The sequence below is a fragment of the Schistocerca serialis genome, chromosome 5, assembly GCF_023864345.2.
Source record: "Schistocerca serialis cubense isolate TAMUIC-IGC-003099 chromosome 5, iqSchSeri2.2, whole genome shotgun sequence".
Classification (NCBI taxonomy): Eukaryota; Metazoa; Arthropoda; class Insecta; order Orthoptera; family Acrididae; genus Schistocerca; species Schistocerca serialis.
Genome location: NC_064642.1, coordinates 229,930,908 through 229,955,254, shown reverse-complemented (window position 1 = coordinate 229,955,254; position 24,347 = coordinate 229,930,908). Strand labels below are relative to the sequence as shown.

At 42.6% G+C, this 24,347-nt stretch overlaps 1 protein-coding gene across 1 annotated transcript in view; it reads right to left on the bottom strand.

Moving 5' to 3' along the window:
- Positions 1-2,729: 2,729 nt before the first annotated feature.
- Positions 2,730-24,347, bottom strand: part of LOC126482389 (probable cytochrome P450 301a1, mitochondrial) — a 165,206-nt gene continuing 143,588 nt past the window's right edge. The window contains exons 9-12 of the mRNA XM_050106496.1: positions 23,597-23,769; positions 22,813-22,894; positions 9,084-9,299; positions 2,730-6,432 (exon numbers count right to left, since the gene is read on the bottom strand). Coding sequence (XP_049962453.1) covers positions 6,322-6,432; positions 9,084-9,299; positions 22,813-22,894; positions 23,597-23,769 — 582 coding nt within the window. The 3' untranslated portion in view covers positions 2,730-6,321. The remainder of the gene's footprint in view (positions 6,433-9,083; positions 9,300-22,812; positions 22,895-23,596; positions 23,770-24,347) is intronic.

Sequence of the window (24,347 nt, the reverse complement as noted above, 5' to 3'; positions counted from 1 at the left end):
ACATTGTATACGCCCACGCCAGAAGGGGTGCAACGTAACTGTGTTAAGTTCTTTGCAAATTTGACTCGATTTCGTTATCATTGAATTAGCGTCGCATTCGTTTTCACCCGTGAAGTTCCGTTTAATTTGCTCTTCCCTTTCTGGGTGCTTCACTTTCTGTTGTTGGACAGCATGTTAAAGAGGAAGAACAACAAATCGCACGACAAAATGGAATACGTTTCACACTTAGTGATCCATTCAAACATAATGATCATCACCTCCTTCCCACCCTCCCACCCCCCACTCCGCTCCCTTAACTTTGCGAAATGTATGAAAATAATCAACCAAATAAATAACCATGAAACGCGCCCTCTAGCAGCTCTAGGGAATCACAATATTATGAAAACCATAGAAAAGCAAAGTAACAAAAGAAAAAGAAGAATCCTCCTTCCAAAAATAAGTGCAAGCACTCACACACACACACACACACACACACACACACACACACATATATATATATATATATATATATATATATATATATGTGTGTGTGTGTGTGTGTGTGTGTGTGTGTGTGTGTGTGTGTGTGTCTGTGTGTCAGTGTTAGAGGACAAGGGGAGGGAGAAAGATTTGTTTCTCCACATGCAATTCGGTACACGATTGAAAGGGGGCATTAAAATTACAGTGGATTTGTAGACAAACACATTCACCAGTTAGAAACAATACAAAAACTAAATTAAATTAAAATGATGTGATGTCAACATAGATCGTCAGTGTTCGTTATGTAGAATAAACTAACTAATCTCCTCATTGGAGATTAATAGCAAAACTAATATCTCTTGCCTGATGCAAGAACAAGTTCAATGTGAGAATGACACATCCCTTAAGTACTATACGAGCACAAAGTAGGAAACAGCGATAACTGTTGCTCAGAGACAAATAACCCATTATGCCGTGCGCAAGTTTACCAAGAAATCACTATCGCTGCTTTACGTAGATGGATTAGGCATCTGCCCATCCTGTCTTCAAAATTGTTATCTTCACCTTTCATTTGGTCAACTTACATCTCTCCTTCCTTCCGAATGGTGACTTAGGATTTTCGTGGACAGTCTTTCATTCTATTTACGACTTATTTCCACTCAGTATGAGATTATTTCCTCATTAATAGCGGGAATACTTCGAACGTTTTCATTTCTAATTACATCGCTTCTTTTGCAACCTTGGGTGTGCTTTGGGGAATGTTGGACTGACCAAGGGGAAGGGAACATCTCTTTGAGGGACGAAATAATGAAGGCAGCAGAAGAAAAAATAAGACAAGGCTTAGTAGGGACCACTGGGTAACGCAGAACATACTGAATTTAACTAACGAAAGGGAAAGAAATATAAAAATGTAGTTAATGTAGCAGGCGAAAGGGAATGCCAATGTATAAAAGAAACGTGCCAAATGACTGAGCGTGATTGACTGGAGACAAATGCAAGGATGTAGAAGAAGGTATAACTAGGGGAAATACAGATACTGCCTATATGATGATTAATGTGACCTATGGAGGAAAGAGAAGAAATTATATGAATATGAAGAACTCAAATAGCAAGCCAGCATTAAGCAAAGAAGGGAAAGCTGAAAGGGGAAAGCAATACATAGCGAGATTCTACAAAGAAATGAACTCGAATATTCTAGAATGGGAAGATGAATCAGATAAAAAGGAGTCGGTAGATATGGTACTGCAAGAAGATTTTGAAAAGCACTGAAAGACCTAAATGCAACAAGGCCTCTGAAGTAGATCTCCCCTTAAAATTATCGAGATACCTGGCTCAGACAGTCAAGACAAAATGATTCCGCCAGGTGTGCAAGACATATATAACAGATGAAATACCATCAGACTTCAGGAAAGGCATAATAATTCCATTTCCAGCGAAGGTAGGTGCTGACAGGTGTAATACTATCGAATCATTAGTGCAGTAAGTATCGACTGCTAAATATTGAGAGGAATTACTTGCAGAAGAACGAAAAAACTAATAGAAGACGACCTCGTGGAAGATCATTCTGGATTCCAGAGAAATGTACGAACATGGGAGGCCTTGTTGACCCTATGACTTATCTGAGAAGATAAGATGAAGAAAGACTAACTTTCGTTTATAGCATTCGCATGTTTAGAGGAAGCAATTGACAGTTTTGACTGGACAATAAGCTTTGGAACTGTTTGAATTCAGGGAGCTGAGGTCACGTTGTGAACAGGAGGCCAGACATGAAGTGTAGGTGAATGATCCAGTTTATGACCGGAGGTGTCAGTGCCGCAATGATACCTGCAATACCTTTTATTTTTCGTTTGAGTTTACAGAGTTATAGGAAAATACTGTAGACTAGATGGGTAGAAATTTATGGCACAAATTGACTAAAAGTTTGGTTGGCAGGACACATTCTGAGGCACCAACGAATTGGCACTTCGGTACTGAAGGGAAGTGAGGGGGTCAAAAATTGTAGGGGAAGACGAAGAGAGAAATACAGCAGGTAGGTTCAAATGCGTGTAGTTTGCAGTAGTTAACAGGAGGTGAAGAGGCTCGTAGAGAATAGACAAGCTTGGTTAGCTGCATCAGACCAGTCTTCGGAATGATTACTACAACAACAAGAACAACAACAGGGTGTGCTTTAGGAATACATAAAGGATGAAGATCCATGGGAAAATGTATAAGAACTTGTGCAGTTGCACATAGAAGAGCATTAAATTATCATTGTAAATACAAATCATGTTATGCTAAAACATTTCTTTATTTTTAGTAATATGAAATAATGTTACAACGTTTCAATAGCATTTTTTTTACATTGGTAACAGATATAACTCTTATTCACTGGCAGTGTGGTAACAACAATACAATGTATACCGTATAATACGTGATATTCCTCTCGTCTTTCTCACAAGACAAATTGGTACGGACTACTGATGAATACAGCAAAAATATTAGATGCTATGTGTTATATCCTAGCCAGTAATGCCACCCGAGCCCGCTGCCAAAAGGTTGGCAGCATCAAAGTCCGGACGCCGTCCGCATCAGCAGCGCCAGTGAGACAGGAAATCGCCGCAAGTCTGCGCGCGCCACCGCTGGCTTCTGGCTTCTTAAGCGCTGGAGTCGCGAGCGCTAGGACAGTTCTGTATTCGCCGCTCAGTTGTATACTCGCCACCGAATTGTGTACTTGCTAGTCAGTTGTGTGTTCATCGCAGCAGAGTTGCTGTTTGTCGTCAGCCGACGCTGACCTAGCCGCTCCGACTCGAACTAGACAGATCTCTGTAGACACGGAGTTCACTACTGTGTTTCTGTACCTTCGTTAATAAAGATAAGTACCGACTTTTATTTAATCAGAGTGTTTGGGTTTTCATCTTTCTGTTCACTGTTCCAGCGGACCGGTCGGCCCGCTATTAAAAGTGTGGCGGTGACTTCGTAAGCCGTTTCTACAGCGAATTGCTTGTCGCTACGAACGCCGCCACAAAACTATGATTTAGTGATCTTTCAGAAATAGATGTGAAACTCGCTTGGAGGAGAGAAATTACAATTTTGTATGTGGTCAACACTGGGCTTATGACAAATGACGGCAAAAAAGGTTGAATATCACTTATGGAGAAGAAAAGATGTGATAGAACCACAAAAGTGACAGATAAAGAAAATGAATATTCTGTAGGAAAATCATGCTGGATAAAGTCAGTTTGTACATGTTTTAGTTAAGGTGTTACAAACATTTAAAGACAAATAATTAGTGTAGCCGCTGTGAAACTAATAGCGAATAACTGCCAACAGATGAACTGACGAACGGTATGTTGTCTGTTACCTGACTGGCAGTTGAGTTTTAATCAACAAGGTACAAGTATTTACATTATCAGTAGAGGCAAAACACTTACCTGAAACTAATTAAGAGCTTTAACCTATAATAAATATCTTCACAGTACATAGTACAGCAGCATTTAGTAAGGTTAACATTGATAGGATAATGTAATATTAGAAGACTTTTGTATTCACAAGCTAATACGGACGTCTCTTGTAGTGAAGGTGGTCAGCGCCCAGAAACCATCACACGAGAAGTGAAGTTGCGACTACAACGCAATACAGTGTCAGTTATCAGCTACGTCTCACGCGCCATTTACTTACGGAAACGGATAAGCGTTAAGCAGCTGCGTTAACTTCATCACCGATTCTCGACAAAACGAGGAAAAAATCCCCAGTAACTTCATTTTGGTTCCAGCAGATCCGAAAGGGATTTCTATATTCTCTTGCTAGACTAAATGACATTGATCATCTGAACTAGCAGACAATGTTATAAACATTTGTGGGAGCTAAAGATTTATTCCTCTGTGGGCGTCGAACATACATTGCCCACAGGAGAAATCACTTTGTACGCTAGCGTCAACAACGTTTATATTTCTTACTGTTTTGCCTTCATGACTTCCAGTTTCGTCTGCAATTTGTCATTTTCACTATACCAGAGGGGAAGTACACAAATATAGACTGAGCAGAACATCTGGATATGGTCAGATTTCCCAATAAGTTTAGCTTTCGGAAAGGCAAGGGAATCAGGGAAGCAGTTCTGACGTTGTGAATGTGATGGAAGCAAGGCTTAAATCAAGACTCCTTCGTGGGATCTGTCGACACAGAAATGCTTTCGTCAATGTGAAATGATATTCTGAGAAAAAATACGAGTCGGATACAGGGAAAGACGGATAATACACGATCTTTACAAGATCCAAGGGACAACAATAAGAACATGAAGGCAGGAACGAAGTGTTCGGTTTAAAACGTGTTTAAGACAGGAATGTAGTCTTTCGCCCCTACAGTTCAATCTGTTCATCAAAGAAGCAATGATGGAAATAACAGAAAGGTTAAATAGTGGGATTAAAATTCAGGGAGAATGGACATCAATGATAAGATTTCCTGATGACATTGTTATCCTTAGTGAATGTGAAGAAGAATTAAAGGTCGCGTCGAATGCACTGAAGAGTCTAATGTGTACAGTCTACGGAGTGAGAGTGAATGGAAACTAGACGAAAGTAACGAGGAGTAGTAGAAATGAAAGTAGCGATAAACTTAACACCAAAATTAGGGACCAGGAAGCAGAAGAAGCTATCGTGGAAACAGAATAACACACCGGTAGACGAAGCAGGGAGGACATAAAAAGCAGATCAGCACAGTATAGAGGGCGTTCCTGGACAAGAGAAGTTTGCTAATGTCAAACATTCGTCCATATGTGAGGAAGAAATTTCAGAGCACTTACGTTTGGCAAGCTGCATTGCATGGTAGTGAATCATAGACTGTAGGGAAATCGGAAAGAAGACAGTCAAAGGGTCTGATATGTGATGCCACAGAAGAACGTTGAAAATCATATGGACCAATAAGATAAGGAATAAGGAGTTTCTCCGCATAATCAGCGAAGAAAGGAAAATACGGAGAACACTTACAAGAAGAAGGGACGGGATAATAAGACCTGCGTTAAAGACATCGGGGAGTAACCTCCATAGTACTAGAAGGAAATGTAAAGAGTAAAAATTGTAGGAAGACAGAAATTGCAATACATCCAACAAATAACTGAGGATGTAGGTTGCAAGTGGTACTCTGAGATGAAATGGTTGGCACAGGAGAGGAATCAAAGGTGGGCGTCATCGACCCAGCGAGAAGATTGATGAAAAAAAAAAGAAAAACCAATCTTTCCCCAACATTTTCTAGGAGCCGCGGGTCAGCTTATTTCCATATATGGAAAAGCAAAAAAGAAAAAAAAAACTAAATGCTGTGCTTGGTGCCGCTTGGGCTGAAAAACTGCAATCTCGGATCGTATTCGTTCACTTTTCGTAGCACGTTCCCCAAATCCGACAAACTGATGAGGCTTTGACCCACATGACTACTTCGCAACGTCACATTCTAAGGCACTGCGTCACTCAGCTCATTCCTCTCCACGTCCGTCTTATCTCTCACGTCTCGTGTGATGTGAGAACTGCCAAATACTTCGTTATTCTTCTTGTACAGTGCCAGAACCGTTACCATGTGAAGCACTGCACTAAACTGGGCTTCTGGCAACGTCTTATCCTTGTCCTACGTGGAAATTCTCTAGCAATGCTAAAAAGAATTATGTAGTTAATTTAACAGTTATCTTTATCAGGTAAAATAATGATGGATATTTTTGTATAATTATTCTAGAGTGAAGAAATATCTGCGGTGAGCTGTTAAGAAAATCGGACAGCTTCGTATCTTGCAAGCTGAAAGACGTAGCATGCTTTCGAAGCCGTCGCACACCACTGCGAGTCCAACCTTCCAACCAACCATGCATCATTCACCGTAGAGATGTATCCATCGACGGCTCGGTCGTCAGCGGTCCCTGTCTATGGCCTTGAACTTGAGGGGTGATGCCGCGTACTGGATCAAGCCCGTGTTCCACTTGATGTCACCGTGGAATTCTAGGCGGAAGCGCCGGATTATCTGCGGACAGAAAACATTTACTCTGAGTTCTGTCTTGGTGTGTGGAGGAGAGGAAAAGGAGTCCGGGGTGTGGTAGAGGGTGTCAAGGTAGATGGTATCTGCGAGTTTAGCGGCCCTTGCTCGTCGTCGAACATTTCCTTATTCATTACTTTAGATTTTAAGTACATATCACTTTCCATTATAAGCTACGAGGTGTGTACGATAACCGAAGCTACACATTTTTTTTTTAAAAAAAACAGACTGCTTTTATTCACGATACCAACACTCCATATTATTCTCCACTCGATGGTTACAAAGTCGTATTTTTCAACATAATCTCCGTTCAATGCGACGGCCTTGTTTCACCTACTGGTCGATGTCGGAGCCAACGTCTTGTAGCATGAATATCCTCGCAATCATCGACGTACTGTTTCCTACGGAGTGCTTCCTTCATTGGGCCAGACAGATGGATGTCGGAAAGTGCGAGATACGGGCTATAGGATGTATGAGGAAGATCGGTCCAACAAAGATTTGTAAGCTCCTCTCTCGTGCGCAGACGTGTGTGGCGTTGCATTACCATGCAGAAAGAGGGGTTCGTTTGAATTTTTGTGGTGACAAACACGCTGAAATGGTTTTCATCAATTTTCCGAGGGGAGCACAACACACTTCAGTGTTGATTTTAGCACCATGTGGGGGACATAAAACTGAGTGACCCTTTCTGAATCCCAGGAGACCCTTGTCACGGCCGGCCGCTGTGGCCGAGCAGTTCTAGGCGTTTCAGTCTGGAACCGAGCGACTGCTACGGTCACAGGTTAGAATCCTGCCTCGGGCATGGATGTATGTGATGTCCTTAGGTTAGTTAGGCTTAAGTAGTTCTAAGTTCTAGGGGACTGATGACCTCAGATGTTAAGTCCCATAGTGCTCAGAGCCATGTGAGCCACTCTTGTCATGACATTACCAGCTGAGGGTGCGGCTTTGAATTTTTTCTTCAGAGGATAACTCCATGGACTCCCGTTTTGACTCAGGTTTGAAGTGATGAACCTGTGTGTTATTGCCTGTGAGCAGCGAAGTGTTTGCCTGTGATCTGTCGATCACCCAGGATGAAAGTGTCCACACATTCCAATATCGTAGGAGCCACAGCTGTGTGCGGGAGATCAGCCGGTATGTGCGACCTTGTTGTGATAATGACAGACGCAACGTCCAACAACCTAGGTGCTTTTATTCACTGGCAAGTCTCCGTAGACATTCTGCAAGTAACTCTGATTATCTGTGATCCTCTGGTTTTCCAGCAAAAGAAACTCAATGACAGCTCTCTGCTTGGAGCTCACCTCCGTTACAAACACTATTTTGAATGTTTCCATGAGGTGAGGTTCAACAGTCGTAAAGTATTTTCTAAAATGCATTTTAACCGTCAGCTGTTTATTGCCCCATTAGTCATCTACCGGTTTCGGTTATTAACAATCATCCAGGATATAGGGTGCAGCACATCGCTGTCGTGGATAATTTCGATGTCGTTCAGCTTCAAATGAATGTGGGATGTTTTTAAATAATCTGTTGTACCCTGCATCCTGGATGATGGTTGATAACCGAAACCGATAGATGGTTAATAGGACAATAAACAAGTCATGGCTGAAATGCATTTGATAAAAAAAAGTCATTTTGAAGGCCACGTACAGCGCCGCCGGGACTTCATGAAACTATAGCGGCAGAAGCAGGAATATTCCACGATATCCCACAGCAAATTCTGCATTTTTAACAGCCGGAAATGGTCGCAAAAATGGGTTGCATACCCCTCGTACGCATGACTGTTTTCTGCTGCGAATAGCGTAGCAGTCAACAGCTAATACTGTAGTATTCTCATTCTCCACATTTCCTACCCACAGTACTGTACTAACTGCCTGACCTGTTGCTTTGTTTTCTACAGGAGATCTCGGAATTTTGTTTAGCCTAAATGCCCCATACGAACAAAATGGTTCAAATGGCTCTAAGCACTATGGGACTTAACATCTGAGGTCATCTGTCCCCTAGACTTAGAATTACTTGAACTTAACTAACCTAAGGACATCATACACATCCATGCCCGAGGCAGGATTCCAACCTGTGACCGTAGCAGCAGCGTAGTTCCGGACTGAAGCGCCTAGAACCGCTCGGCCACCGTGGCCTGCCCCATACGAACATTTCACAGCTACTCTGCTATCCTTATGGGCGTCTGTTACAGCCAAGGCGATTTCGTAAAACTTCACTGTGTAGTGCAAGTTCAGAAATCTACAGCTGGTTTCATTTCAGAACCGTCCAAGCCTCTGTTATTGACAAGAGGCCTCTGATCTTGCCGCAAATCGACAGCTATGTAGGAACCGCATGAGAGAGGCTAGCTGCCAATCTCCGCAAAGAATGGAGAAAACGTTCATAAGGGACGTGACCGTCATTGTTGACGCTGACATGAGTGGTGATCTACAGCTGATTGCAAATTATGCTCTCAGCTGCCGCTGTGATGGCCTCTTTCGCTGATGATCTATATACGCCAGGATGTACACTGGGTATATTTCCCTCCCATATGCCATTTCCGTAAGAGGGTCTTTAGCATTACCTACAACTAACGACCACTTCTTTCCCCACTGCAGGTGCCCGGGCCTCCTATCTCCTTTCAGCCACAATACACGTCAGATACGTACCCTGGCCACCAGCGTGTAGACCTCCAGCTCTGCGAAGCGCCTGCCGATGCACATCCTGGGGCCGAAGCCGAAGGGCATCGAGGCGAAGGGGTGCGCGTCCTGCGCCTCCGACCGGCCGTCCGGGCCCTTCAGCCAGCGCTCGGGGCGGAACTGGTCCGCCTGAGGGAAGTACTGCTCCGAGACCGAGAGCTGCGGGTGTCCCATGACGAGGTCCACCTGGAAATCCAAAAAGATACTGATGGAATACCCGTTACATCACAGCGATAATGTTGGTATCAACAACAGTCAAGTGCATCTACAGTGAGCAGTGCCTGCCGTGTTGCGTGAGATCTGCTTTTGTCTAGGCAGAGTCAAATATCCTCTTCTCATAAATCCTTCAACGAGATCGTCCACCAACGTTCCTTCTCCGTCACCTATGTGATCACACGATTTTATGGATCCAGGAGGAGTCACAAAGACTTGCCACATTCCTCATCCTGTCACCAGCTACCAAAATACGAATCTTCCAACAGCACCAATAAATTCATTGGTCACCAACGTTCCTTCCTCGATCCCTGTCCTATCCCATAACGTTGCGAAGTAAATGACAGTTTGCGTATTTCAGGCCCTCTTGACACTGCTTTCCGTGAACAGATATCAGTATTTATATGAAGATAGTAACTGTTCTCGAAAGAACAAATACTGTTGATGACCGTGCTGCTTCTCTTAGAATAAATGATAATAAACTGAAACCCTCAGCTGCTCACAAGTGGTGTTGATATACCTCGAAGGGGACACCTGAAAATGTGTGTCCCGACCGGAACTCGAAACCGAGATCTCCTGCTTACATGGCAGACGCTCTATCCATCTGAGCCACCGAGGATACAGATCAATAGCGCGACTGCAGGGGCTTATCCCTTGCACGCGTCTCGTGAGACCCACATTCCCAACTGCCCACAACCTACGTACGTAATGTACCTAGTAGATATTTGCCCATCCACTCATTACTCGCGCACACTAAGGTGACGATTCCCGTAAAATTTCAGGCAACCTGTGCGCACTTGCACAGACGAAGGTCAATGCCTGGGTAGACTTTAATTATTTCTTTGAAGATAGTAACTGTTCTAGAAAGAACAGATACCACTGATGACCGTGCAGCTTCTCTGCAATAAATGATAATTAATTCAGCTGTCCCCTTCGAGGTATATTAACACAACCTGTCGGCAGCTGAGGGCTTCAATTAATTATCATTTATTCCAGAGAAGCTGCACGGTCATCAGTGGTATCTGTTCTTTCGAGAACTGTTACTAGCTTCAAATAAATAGTTAAAGGCTACGCAGCCATTGACATTCGCCTGTGCGAATGCGCATAGGTTGCCCGAACTCTTACGGGAATCGTCACCTTAGTGTGCGCGAGTAATGAGTGGATCGGCAAATATCTATTAGGTACATTACGTATGTAGGTTGTGGGCAATTGGGAATGTGGGTCTCACGAGAAGCATGCAAGGGATAAGTCCCTGCGGTAGCGCTATTGATCTGTGTCCTCGGTGGCTCAGATAGACCGTCTGCCATGTAAGCAGGAGATCCCGGGTTCGAGTTCCGGTCGGGGCACACATTTTCAGGGGTCCCCTTCGAGGTATATCAACACCAGCTGTCGGCAGCTGAGGGTTTCAGTTAATTATCAGATATCAGTATATTAGATGTTGTAGATACGAATAAAACCCTGCACTGGATGCTGTATTTTTGCACAATGATGTGTATGATCTCCTATATGAGAAGCTTCGGAAACTGTCCAGGGTACTGTATTTTAAATGACTGAGTGATATCTATCTCAGTGTAGGGACAGAAGAGTATCGCCCATATAGTGAGATTTTTTTTTTTTTGAGTGGAGTATGAATTTAAATCATCGCTAACACTTGGTTTAAGAATTAGGAAAGAAGGTGGAAGAGACCTGGAGGCACTGGTAGGTTTCAGATTGATTATGCAGAGTGAACATTAGTAAAACCGACAAACTGCAGGGACGGATTCCTGGTTGGAAATGGAGGAAAAAAGTTCCTGTGAACATGTATCCGGAAGTGCATCATTCTTACGGTGGATGTCGCTGACTTATGAAAGTTCCTCTGACCACGAGCTGTGTATTCCTTGTGTGCTGCAGGCTGTGTGATTGACGCAGCGTACTGTAAGCAGAAGGGTGGTACGGTATTCATGTCGGGAACAACCCGAGATTATGTTTGTGCGCGGTAGAGCAGATGGAAACGATAGAGCCAGTACAGCTGCACCAAAACATGCACTCTCACAGACACAAACCGCACCACACAACATTTCCACATTTCATTTGTGTGATAGTGGCTCCTCTCAGCCAGACGCAGGTGAAGGGAGGCGGCGGTCTGTGCGAACACCAGATTTGGAGGCCATGGTTCTATCCTGTAGAACCAGGTTCTCTAAATCTGGTGAACGCACAGATTTGGTAGAGCCGTGGTGCCTCTCGACCGTTTCCATCTGCTTGGCCGTACACAAACACCACCTCGGCTTGTTACCGATATGAATACCGGACCACACTGCTGTTTACAATATGGTGAGCCAATCACATAGCCCGCAACACACGGCACTTGATCAGAGGAACTACCGTGATAATAATGCATTTCCAGACACACTTTCATAGGATCTTTCTTCCTCCATTTCCAGTCAGAAATCCGTCCTTACAGTACGTCGGTTGTATTAATGTTCACCATGTATAATGGTAAGGCAGAGATTTCAGAACCAGGTTCTACACTGTCAGACATTTCCAGGGGCTGATATGGACACTGACCACAACTTGTTAGTTATGAATTGTAGATTGAAGTTGGAGTAAGTACAAAAAGGTAGGAAATTAAGGAGATGGAACAAGTGAAAAGAACCAAAAGTTGTTGAGAGTTTCGAAGGCAATGATTAACTGAAAACAGGAAAAGGAATGCAGTAGAAGATGAATGAGTAGCTTTTACATATGAAATAGACGAGACAGGCGAAGTACCTTCAGACTTCAAGAAGAATATTCCAATACCAGGGAAAGCACGCACTGACAGATGTGAACATTACCTAATTATCAGTTTATTAAGTCATGCTTGCAAAATATAAAGACGAATTATTACACAAGAATGGAAAAACTGATAGAACTGAACTCCGGAAATATCAGTTTGGATTCTCGAGAAATGCAGGAACACGTGAGGCAATAGAGATCTTATGACTTACCTTAGAAGATAGGTTGAAGAATAGAAAACCTATGTTGAAAGCGCTTATAGACTTGGAGAAAGGATTTGGTAATATCAGCTGGAATACACACTTTGACATTTTGAAGATAGTAGGCGTAATGAAAGTTTATATCAACTTGTACACAAATCAGACGGCAGTTACAAGAGTCAAGAGGCATGAAAAGAAAGCAGAGGTTGAATAGGGAGTGGAGACAGGATTTTACCCTATCCCCGATGTTATTCACTCTATGAATTGAGCAGGTAGCATGGGAAAACAAAGAAAAATTTGGAAAAGAAGCTACACGTCAGTGAGATGAAATAAAAGCTTTGAGATTTCCTGATGACATAGACAGCAAAGGCCTTCAAATGGCAGTTGAACGAACGGACAGTGTCTCAAAAGAAGGATATGAAATTAACACTAACAAAAGCAAAACAAGGGTGTAGAAGAATTAAATGAGGAGATGCTGAGGGAATTAGATTAGGGTAAGAGACACTAAAAGCAGTAGATGAGTTTTTCTATTTGGGCAGTCAGATAACTGATGATGACTGAAGCGTAGAGGATGTAAAATGTAGACTGAAATGGCAAGAAAACTGTTTCTGAAGAAGATAAGTTTTTTAACATCGAATATAGATGTAAGCGTTTGGAAGTCCTTTCTGAAGGTATTTGTCTCATATGTAGCATTGCATGGGAGCGAAACGTGGATGACAAAGAGTTCAGACAGGAAAAGAATAGGCGCTTTTGAAATGTGGTGCTACAGAAGAAAGCAGAAAACTGCATGGGTAGATCATGTAACCAATGAGGAGGTACTGAACAGAACTAGCGAGAAAAAAGAAATTAGTTGTATAACTTGACTAAAAGGTGGGCTAGGTTGATAGGACACATCAAGGGATCACTAATTTAGTATTGGAGGGAAGTGATTGGGGTAAAAATTGTAGAGGGAGACCGAGAGATGAATATAGTAAACAGGTTCGTAAGGATATGGGTTACAGTAGTTACTCGCAGATGAAGAGAGGTGCTCAGGATAGGGTAGGGTGAAGATCTATATAAAACGGTCTTTAGAATGAAGACGACAGCAACGAGAATGTCGTACTTGCTTCCTCCCATAAAGTGATGTTCTACTTCCAAGGTAGCAGAATTCCTTAATTTACGCTACTCTGTGGTTCCCAAATTTTATGTTAAGTTCGTCATTAATCTCTTTTCTGCTACTCCTACTTACTTTTGCATTTATTCAGTTTACTGTTAATACACATTGTGTTCTCGTTGGACCGTTCATCCTTTTCAATATTTCCAGTAATTTTTGTTAATTTTTACTGAGGATAGCAGTGTCATCATCGAATCTTATCACTGATATTCCTTCACTCTCAGTTTTAACCCACTCCTGAACCTTTCTTTTATTTTCGTCGTTGCTTCTTCGATGTACAAACTGAACAGCAGGGGATTAAGACAACACGTCTATCTGACACTGTTGTGAAACAGAGAAATATACGACCAAGTGAGGCAATAGTAACCCAAAGGTCTATGTTAGAAGACAAGTTGGAGAGAAGCAAACCTATGCTTATAACAATTCTGGATTTAGGGACAGCTCTTGACAACGCTGACTGGAATACACTCTTTAAAATTATGAAGGTAGCAGGGATGAAATACGAGGGTCAGTCAAACGAAATGCCTATTTTTTCTCGTTAAATGAAGTTCGTTAAATGAAAAAATTGTATTTGCTGCTATTTTGCAAAGATTCTTATCCATTCTATTCTAGCAGAAATTTTTTGCGTCACCAGACGCAAGTAATGTTGTCTCTTGCAAAAGATACAAGGAACTAAAGGCTATATCAACTTGTACATAAATCAGACCGCAGTTATAAGAATCGAGGGGCACGAAAGGGAGGCAGTGATTGGAAGGAAGTGAGACATCATTGCAGCCTATCCCAGATGTAATTCAGTCTGTAAATGGAGTAGCAAGAAAGGAAACTAAAGAAAAGTTTGGAGAAGGTATTAAACGGAATAAAGGCTTTGAAGTTTGCTGATGTCAGCGTAGTTCTGTCAGCGAATTCTTGGAAGAGCAATTGAATACAATGAACAATTCTTAAAAGGAGGATATATTCATAAAATTAACGTTAACAAAAGCAAAACAAGGATAATGGAATGTAGTCGAATTAAATCGAGCGACGCTGAAAGAATTAGAGTGGGATACGAGACACTAAAAGTGGCAGACAAATTTTGTTATTTGGGCAGTGAAATAACCGATGATGGCTGAAGTAGAGAGGATGTAAAATGTGGACTAACAATAGCAAGAAAACCATTTCAGACGTAAAGAAATCTGCTAACAGCGTATGCAGAAGTAAGTGTTAGAAAGTCCTTTGTAAGGTATGTGACTGGAGTATGTCCTTGTATGAAGTGAAATATGCTTGATAAACTGTTCATATAAGAATAAAGTTCTGAAGTGTGGTGCTATAGCAGAATGCTGAAGATTAAATCAGCATTTCGAGTAACTAATAAGGAGGTTCTGAATAGAACTGGATAAAAAAGAAATTTATGGCACAAATTGACTAAAAGAAACTATCGGTTGATGATAGGACATACCTTAATACATCAAGGAATCGTCAGTTTTGTAATGGGGTGAAGCTGGGAGGAGGGAGGCAGGAAACTGTAGGGGTGAGATGGATGTAGGTTGCAATAGTTATTCGAAAATGAAGAGGCTTGCACGGTACAGACTTGCGTGGAGAGCTGCATCAAACTATTCTTTGTCCTCTAGACTACAACTATATCGAGAAAAATATTCTTAGCTGACTTATATAATATTTGTATGACAGGTTGCAAAGAGTATGCTCTAAAGGGTGGCCAGAGATTCCAGTAAAGCATGAAACGTTGATTGAAAAGAATAAGTTGTAGTTAGAAATAAAATTAGTAATCTTGCGTGATAGTGGATTATGAGGTGGGGGTCCAGGAGAATGCAGATGGAAAAGAAAGTTCTGCGTTACTGACACGAATTGTTTGAGTCACAGTAGGAATGAGAGAGAACTCTGTGTATTTTTGTGAATAATGTTTTTGTGTTTGTATATACAGGGTGGTACACTGATAGTGACCGGGCCAAATATCTCACGAAATAAGCATCAAACGAAAAAACTACAAAGAATGAAACTCGTCTAGCTTGAAGGGGGAAACCAGATGGCGCTATGGTTGGCCCGCTAGATGGCGCTGCCATAGGTCAAACGGATATCAACTGCGTTTTTTTAAAATAGGAACCCCCAGTTTTTATTACATATTCGTGTAGTACGTAAAGAAATATGAATCTTTTAGTTGGACCACTCATTTCGCTTCGTGATAGATAGCGCTGTAATAGTCACAAACGTATAAGTACGTGGTATCACGTAACATTCGCCAGTGCGGACGGTATTTGCTTCGTGATACAGTGCCCGTGTTAAAATGGATCGTTTACCAGTTGCGGAAAAGGTCGATATCCTGTTGATGTATGGCTATTGTGATCAAATTGCCCAACGGGCGTGTGCTATGTATGCTGCTCGGTTTCCTGGACGACATAATCCAAGTGTCCGGACCGTTCGCCGGATAGTTACGTTATTTAAGGAAACAAGAAGTATTCAGTCACATGTGAAACGCCTACCACAACCTGCAACAAATGATGATGCCCAAGTAGGTGTTTTAGCTGCTGTCGCGGCTAATCCGCACATCAGTGGCAGACAAATTGCGCGAGAATCGGGAATCTCAAAAACGTCGGTGTTGAGAATGCTACATCAACATCGATTACACCCGTACCATATTTCTGTGCACCAGGAATTGCATGGCGACGACTTTGAACGTCGTGTACAGTTCTGCCACTGGGCACAAGAGAAATTACGGGACGATGACAGATTTTTTGCACGCGTTCTGTTTAGCGACGAAGCGTCATTCACCAACAGCGGTAACGTAAACCGCATAATATGCACTATTGGGCAACGGAAAATCCACGATGGCTGCGACAAGTGGAATATCAGCGACATGGCGGCTTAATATATGGTGCGTCATTATGGGAGAAAGGATAATTGGCCCCCATTTTATCGATGGCAATCTGAATTGTGCAATATATGCTGATTTCCTACGTAATGTTCTACAGATGTTAGTACAAGATGTTTCACTGCATGAGAGAATGGCGATGTACTTCCAACATGATGGATGTCCGGCACATAGCTCGCGTGCGGTTGAAGCGGTATTAAATAGTATATTTCATGACAGGTGGGTTGGTCGTCGAAGCACCATACCATGGCCCGCACGTTCACCGGATCTGACGTCCCCGGATTTCTTTCTGTGGGGAAAGTTGAAGGATATTTGCTATCGTGATCCACCGACAACGCCTGACAACATGCGTCAGCGCACTGTCAATGCAGGTGCGAACATTACGGAAGGCGAACTACTCGCTATTGAGAGGATGTCGTTACACGTATTGCCAAATGCACTGAGGTTGACGGACATCATTTTGAGCATTTATTGCATTAATGTGGTATTTACAGGTAATCACGCTGTAACAGCATGCGTTCTCAGAAATGATAAGTTCACAAAGGTACATGTATCACATTGGAACAACCGAAATAAAATGTTCAAACGTACCTACGTTCTGTATTTTAATTTAAAAAAACCTACCTGTTACCAACTGTTCGTCTAAAATTGTGAGCCATATGTTTGTGACTATTACAGCTCCATCCATCACAAAGCGAAAAAAGTTAGCAAACTAAAACATTCATATTTCTTTACATACTACACGAATATGTAATAAAAATTGGGGGTTCCTATTTAAGTAAACGCAGTTGATATCCGTTTGACCTATGGCAGCGCCATCTAGCGGGCCAACCATAGCGCCATCTGGTTTCCCCCCTTCAATCTAGACAATTTCGTGAGATATTTGGCCCGGTCACGATCAATGGACCACCCTGTATAATACACATTGCTGGAAAAAACTAGTACACCCATTTAGAGGTCTCCAGTTGACTAAAGATTTATTGTTACAATAGTGCATGTGGAGCACATGAAATGCTTACATTTACAGATCAATAGCACAAGCGGTTCTGAGGCACCAGGTAAGGACCCATGCTGAAACACCAATATGTGTAACCTCCACGGACAGCAATGCAGGCGCTGTCTCTGGCATCCAGTTCACTATACAGATGACGAATACTGTCCTTCTATACGATGTGCCAAGCCTGCTCGACCCGTCCGCATAGTTCTGTAAGAGTTGTTAGATGACGATTCACTTCTCGTCCCGTCATATACCACACTTGTTCGATCGGATACAAGTCTGGAGATCGTGCTGTCCAGCGAAGTAGCCGCACGTCTTGCAGAGAACGTTGAGTTTCACGGTCAGTGGGTGGGCGAGTATTATCCTGTTGGGGCAACGCATCGCTTTCCTGCTGCAACAATAGCAAAAGAACGGGTCTAACATCATTCTGCACGTGCCGAGAGCTGTTTAGTGTCCTCTCCAGACACCCAAAAGTGTTAGAGTTGTAGCTTATTGCACCCCAGACAATAAGGCCTTGGGTAGGGCCAATGTGACTCGGACGAATGCACTCTACGAGACAGCCCTCACGGTCTGCGTTGTAAGGGCTTACGATCTGCTTTCGTCGCTGAAGACCACGGCTCGCCACTCCACCTTCCAAGCGATTCTCTGACGGCACGACTCGAGCCGTTGACGTCGGTTCTGTGGTCTGAGTGGAAGATGGAGTAGAGTTGTGCTTACCCATAGTCCCACTACTTATAACCGGTTCGCAACAGCTCGTGCTGACACCTCTGGGCTCACAAGCTGCCATATCTGTGCTACAGTAGCTATACGATCTGCCACTACTGCTCTTACAATACGACGATCCTGGGTGCCGTCTGTGCTGCGTGAGCGTCCAGAACCTCGTCTACTGGTTTAATAACGTTCACGTCACCATTCATATCAGCATCGTTGCACAACTGAGGCAGTACGTCTAACTTGTGTGGCTATCCTCCGAAAGGACCATCCCGCCACTCATAATGCCATAATTTGGCACCTTTCAGTCTCTTCAGTTGGCTGCAGGAAGCACTAGTGCGTTTCTGCGGCATGATTGCCTGCTTGGTTCACACATCTGCACCACATTGAGCTCTCTGCCTGTGGGCATTCCCTGTTAAAGGGTAGACACAAATGGCGTTCTGGTAGTTATACCACTGCACTATCGGTTGGTGGACGCCGGTGAACCCATTATCGGTACATTTGGTTATCCCCCTTGTGGCGTATGGCATCATCGTATCAAAATCGACGCCATCTTTCCAGGTGTGCTAATGTTTTTTTTTTTTTTTTTTTCCAGCAGTGTACTTTTGTCTTAGCTGGAAGCTTACTAAGACGTTTGGGAGGAAATGTTGCCTACATACTATGTATGTGGCCGTTAAGAAAATTAAGGGAAACAACAACTGACAATCGATGGCATAGTCTGTACATGTAAATGTTTGGTTTTCCAGTCCGCCTCCGTAGCGCAGCGGCAGCGTTACCGCCTACCACGCAGGGTGCCCGGGTTCGATTGCCGGCAGGGGACTGGGTGTTGTGTGTCCATCATCATTTTCATCATCATTGACTTGAAAGTCGCCGATGTGGCGTCACCTAAAAAGTACTTGCAATACGGCGGCCGAACTCCCCCAATGGTGCCTCCCGGCCAACAATGCCATACGATCATTTTTTTATGGTTTTCCAATTTTCAAATTTTGAATATAATTGTGTGAAATATAACACAGATATTTTGATTCAGTTCAGTGTAAAAATACTTCCACTAGAAACCTATTTTGGTCATTTTTTTTCCTTTTCTTTCTTTTCCTACATTCACACCTTGAGCATAAAATATTTGTAGTAAATCAAACTTTGTGTGCCACTTGAGAGGACTAGTAAACTCTGTAATTTATTTTCTACGGTAAAGAGGTACAGTGGTCAAAATGTCTCAATTTACAATTGTAAATGAAACTAGCGAGAAGATACCTACTGGCATTTATTTTATATACCTAAAACTGAATTGTAGTCTTATGCATTATTGAATTTACAGGAAAAGTTCTGGACGATTAGTGAAAAAGAGTCGAACTGTTACATTTGCTACACAACAGAATGGCATTACGGTGGAAAAAAAGTACGTAAACGAGAAAGACCGAAGTGTCTCTTCGAAGGCAGGACTGAAAGTTAAACTATCCTATTGAAAAAGTTTCAGATACTCATCATAGTTAAACATTCACGAAAGAAGAACTTAACTTCGCTGTAACTTGGTAATTGGGAGAAACTAATTAACTTTGTCCCAACAGGCCTCGAGAGACGAAACGGTACCGACCGACCGCCTTGTAATCCTCAGCTGACAGGCGCTACTGGATGCCAATATGGAGGACTCTGTGGTAAGCACACCGCTCTTCCGGTCATCGTCAGTTTTCGTGACCGGAGCCGCTAGTTCTCAATCAAGTATCTCCTCAATTTGCCTCACAAGGACAGAGTGCAACCCGATCGCCAACAGCTCGGAAGATTCGTAGTTACCCATTCAAGTGCTAGACAAGCCCGACGGCTCTTAACTTTGACGGAAACCGGTGTTTCACGGACTGTTGGCAATAAGAAGAAACTTTAAAAAAGGTAGTACTTTGAAGGCATAACACCACGGTGGTAGGAAAAAGAACTTGGCTTCAACAAACTTGTCTTTATAAACAGGCTTAATTATTATAAAAAGACCTGTCTAGAGTAGTGTTGTCAAGTGACTCTAGAAACAGAATTTTTGATGAATTTAGTGGTTTTGCCGGCCGAGGTGGCCGAGCGGTTCTAGGCGCTACGGTCTGGAACCGCGCGACCGCTACGGTCGCAGGTTCGAATCCTGCCTCGGGCGTGGATGTGTGTGATGTCCTTAAGTTAGTTAGGTTTAAGTAGTTCTAGGGGACTGATGACCTTAGAGGTTAAGTCCCACAGTGCTCGGAGCCATTTGAACCATTTTTTACTGGTCTAAATATTTGATGATGCCGAACAGTTTTGTTTAGTTCTTATTTCTTTGCACGTAAAACTTAAGAATCACTTGGTTTCTGTGATGTAGTATCATGTATTTAACCTGTATAAATAGTACTGACTGCCTGTGCAGGTGGCTGGTCCCGGCGGAGGTTCGAGTCCTCCCTCGGGCATGGGTGTGTGTGTTTGTCCTTAGGATAATTTAGGTTAAGTAGTGTGTATAAGCTTAGGGACTGATGACCTTAACAGTTAAGTCCCATAGGATTTCACACACATTTCAACATTTGCCTGTGCAGGTGCTACGTGGACACGTAGCCACGAAGCCTGTTCCCTTGCTATGGCTACATCAGCTCGCATAATGTGCGGGTATAGCGTTTCCCGAGTTGCTAAATCATACGCCAACTTATGGCTCTACTTCTGTTTTAATGAACTGAGTTTAATAGCACATTACGTAACTAAGTCACATAGTTATAATAGTTTTCCAAAGCAATATCTTTCATAGTTTTTGACAGAGAGACGAGTAATACTCAAAAAATAACAACAAACCGTTTACATGGAATCAGAATATGCGTGGAGTGAATAATATGTGAACGTGAGGAACGATTCTTGGATTTCTGAAAATTTAAGAATAGCCTGAGCGTGATCATAACGTTACGTAACAGTGGACTGAATGGAAAATACAACACATTAACAGCTAGTTCTTGTGGCGGAAAAGTAATATCTCACGCCTATCCCTTAGACATATAAAGATATAGTTAATAAAAGTTCATTTGGCATTTTGGACAACATATTTTCGCAGTGGGCGTAAATTTTATTTACGATTTATGATTTGTCATATAGGTGATTCACACTACTATACGAGATCATAGTGTATGACTTTCACTGGCCATACCTGGTATCAGCCACATATAAGTGGCCGTGTTTCCGCGATGTGGAGCCAGAACATGTACTACACAGCTCAGGTACTGAGGTGTTGTCAGCTATTCAGCAGAGTGTATGGTGGGTCTGGCAATTTTACCAATGTATTACATAAATTATCGTGAGTCACAACAGTGGACATGTACAATGATATACGATATGGGTGAGATTTCTGATAATTTATTTTAATTAAACGAAACTTTTCTTTTGTACCATAAGTCGTAACGCCACATAGCATATTATTCAGACTCATACTAGACAGACACTAAGGACTGAACTGTCTAATAATTTTACAAATTTAAGAAACTGTTGAATAACGAGTGAAAATTTGGCTGTTGTTAAGCTGACTCCGTCGTGATTTCCTAACAGAAGATTACCGCTTCCGTACAGATCTTACTGTCAGTATGACTCCCGTATGAATCTGAAGAGTGCTGTGTTCCATGCACAATAGTCTTGTATCTGTTGTGACAGCATGGAATTGGAAACAGCATTTACGACTTCAGTCTTGAAAATTTTAGTTATTCTTCAAAGAACTTATGTCAGTCATTGCAGAATCTTATCCCGAAATGTAGGCTCAAATTTCAGTAAATTTATCGTAAATATGATACATCTAGGGACACATGCAATCCTGTCAGTTTTTCAAAGTTTTGTGTAGCTTAAATACTTGTGTGTCGCCCCAGACTAGAGAGGGAAGCGCATGGAGCTCACTTAGGTAAGTGCAACAAGCTTGGAGGAACATTTAAGAATGCAGTAGGAAACCCTGTTGCTGTATATGGTGCATGGTACATGAAACTAAAAATTCCAAATCTGGAAAAAGTATGTTCTTCAAATGGATCTAAGCACTATGGGACTTAACATCTGAGGCCATCAGTCCCCTAGAACTTAGAACTACTTAAACCTAACTAACCTAAGGACATCACACACATCCATGCCCGAGGCAGGATTCGAACCTGCGACCGTAGCGGTCGCGCGGTTCCAGACTGTAGCGCCTAGAACCGCTCGGCCACTTCGGCCGGCCCAAATCTGGAAAACACGGAAACTATATGAAACTTAATAATGCTAATAAGAAACGATAAAAACAAAGAGAGAAATCTGCGGATAGCAGATGTTACTGAATCATCAAGAAAGAAGGAGGAGAGCTATGGCGAAATATTTTTCGCTACGTCACTGTAAGTAATAAACGAAGAGGTTCTTCGAATGACTGGTGAAGAAAGGAACTTACGGAGATCACTGACAAGAAGAAGTAAGGGGATGATAGGATATATATAAAGACGTCAGGGAATAACTTCCATGGCACTACAGGGAACTGTAGAGGGTAAACTGAGTAGGGAAAGAGCTTGGAAGTGCAAACCCTAAGGTGAGATGAAGAGGTTGACGCAGGAGAGGAATTCGTAGTAAGTTGTATCAAACGTCAGAATTATGATGATTAAAAAAAAGAATTAAATAAAATTTAAAACATTCCACGGGCTGCAGCAGGTACAACAAACGGCAGACAGCTCCCCTGCAAGTGGTGTCTCAATACGGAAGAGCCCCCAAACATCCAGTAAATACATGTAGCTAAATAATAATAGTTGGTAACTTAGAGAGTAATTCACTGTCTTTCTTATGTCATCATTAAGCTACGCTAGGAGTAACAAACACTCGCTTACCCCTTTAGGTATACGGTAGCCGCCCAAGACAAAGTCATCGACGAGGACCCGTCGGGCGTTGCCTGGTGCTATGGGCTTCAACCTGCAACAAAGCAAAGTTATTGGAAAGTCTCTTGTAGTACAACCAGTTTCGTTACAGATTATCTGTATGATAACATATAAGGACAATGTTACGTGTAGCACAACGCAAAATACAGTCAGTGGAAAGCAAAGAGATAGTTCTACTAAGTAAATGACTAAATATAAGTTGGTATAATATTGAAGATCATGGATGGATCTGAATTGTCGGCATGGCCCAACTCGTAGCTGCCCAGAGCGACCGACAGGTTAGGCAATCAAAGTTGCTGGACAGTTCCAAGTCAACGGGAGCCACAGGCAATGCTGCATGTCCAGATGGATTGGACGAGCACACACAGCGTTTCTGTCTGCAAGAGCGTAGCCATAAAGTTTTACCACGTCGAGAAGGTAAAGACGCTTAACTAAGTTTCTGTTTGTTTCCAGGTATGTGTCAGTGAACTCCGTTACACATGGAGATCACTGTCCCACAGAAAAAGAAATGACGCAGCTGATTGGTAAGATGGAGTATCATGCGGTAATTTGTATTGTGTATTTGAAAGGGCGGTTTGATTTTTTTAAAGATTATAATTAAATCTCACGACTATGGTTAAAAAACAACGCGTTAAGACTGACATCGAAATAACATATCAATACGGCTGCACATTCTTTTAGAACCGGGCTGATTATACCGACAATGCCGCAGAGCTAAAGTGTGCTGGTCACGCACCTCATGGCCTCCCGGAAGCACGCCCTGAGGTAGCGGCACTCCTCCAGCTTGCTGGCCGTCAGCGGCTGACTCTGCGACTCTGGCAGCTGGCCGTACACCTCCTCAAACAGCCGCTGCTGGGCCTCCGGGTTCTTGGACAGGTAGTACAGGCAGACCGCCGCCGCGTTGGAAGTCTGGAAGGTTTCATCCACTTGTCAGTCTGACATGTCTGGGACTAAATGCTAAAAAGTGAGGAGCAGGTGTGTACCTGTACACACCCTGCAAGTCCCTGTCCATTACAACAGTATACAGGGTGTCTCAGGACGAATGGTCAATATTCAGAGATATGACTGGAACGTTCGTTTAAAGCAAAATCTTCATATGGGCATATGCCCTGTTCCTAAGTATTTTCTGAGATAGAACTCATTTAACATAGATTTGTCTTTGGGCTAATTGCACACACACATTCCATCTCAACTGTAGGTATCTTAATCACTGGATTGGGCGTGGTGATAAAACTAAACTAGCCACAAAAATCGGTAGACCAGGTGCCATTAGATTTTTATTCATGGGGTTGAATGAAGTCTGAAGTGTACGAATGAAATGCGAATCTTGGTTGTAGAACATGTAAAGACACTAAGACAAGGAAAACAGCGTGGTCTCACAGGAATTCACAAACGCTTTGAAGCTGACAGTGGTATATTCCGATATTTATTGTAAACTGTACAACAGCTGCAACGGATATAAAGGTACTAACCTCTGAGACACTGGG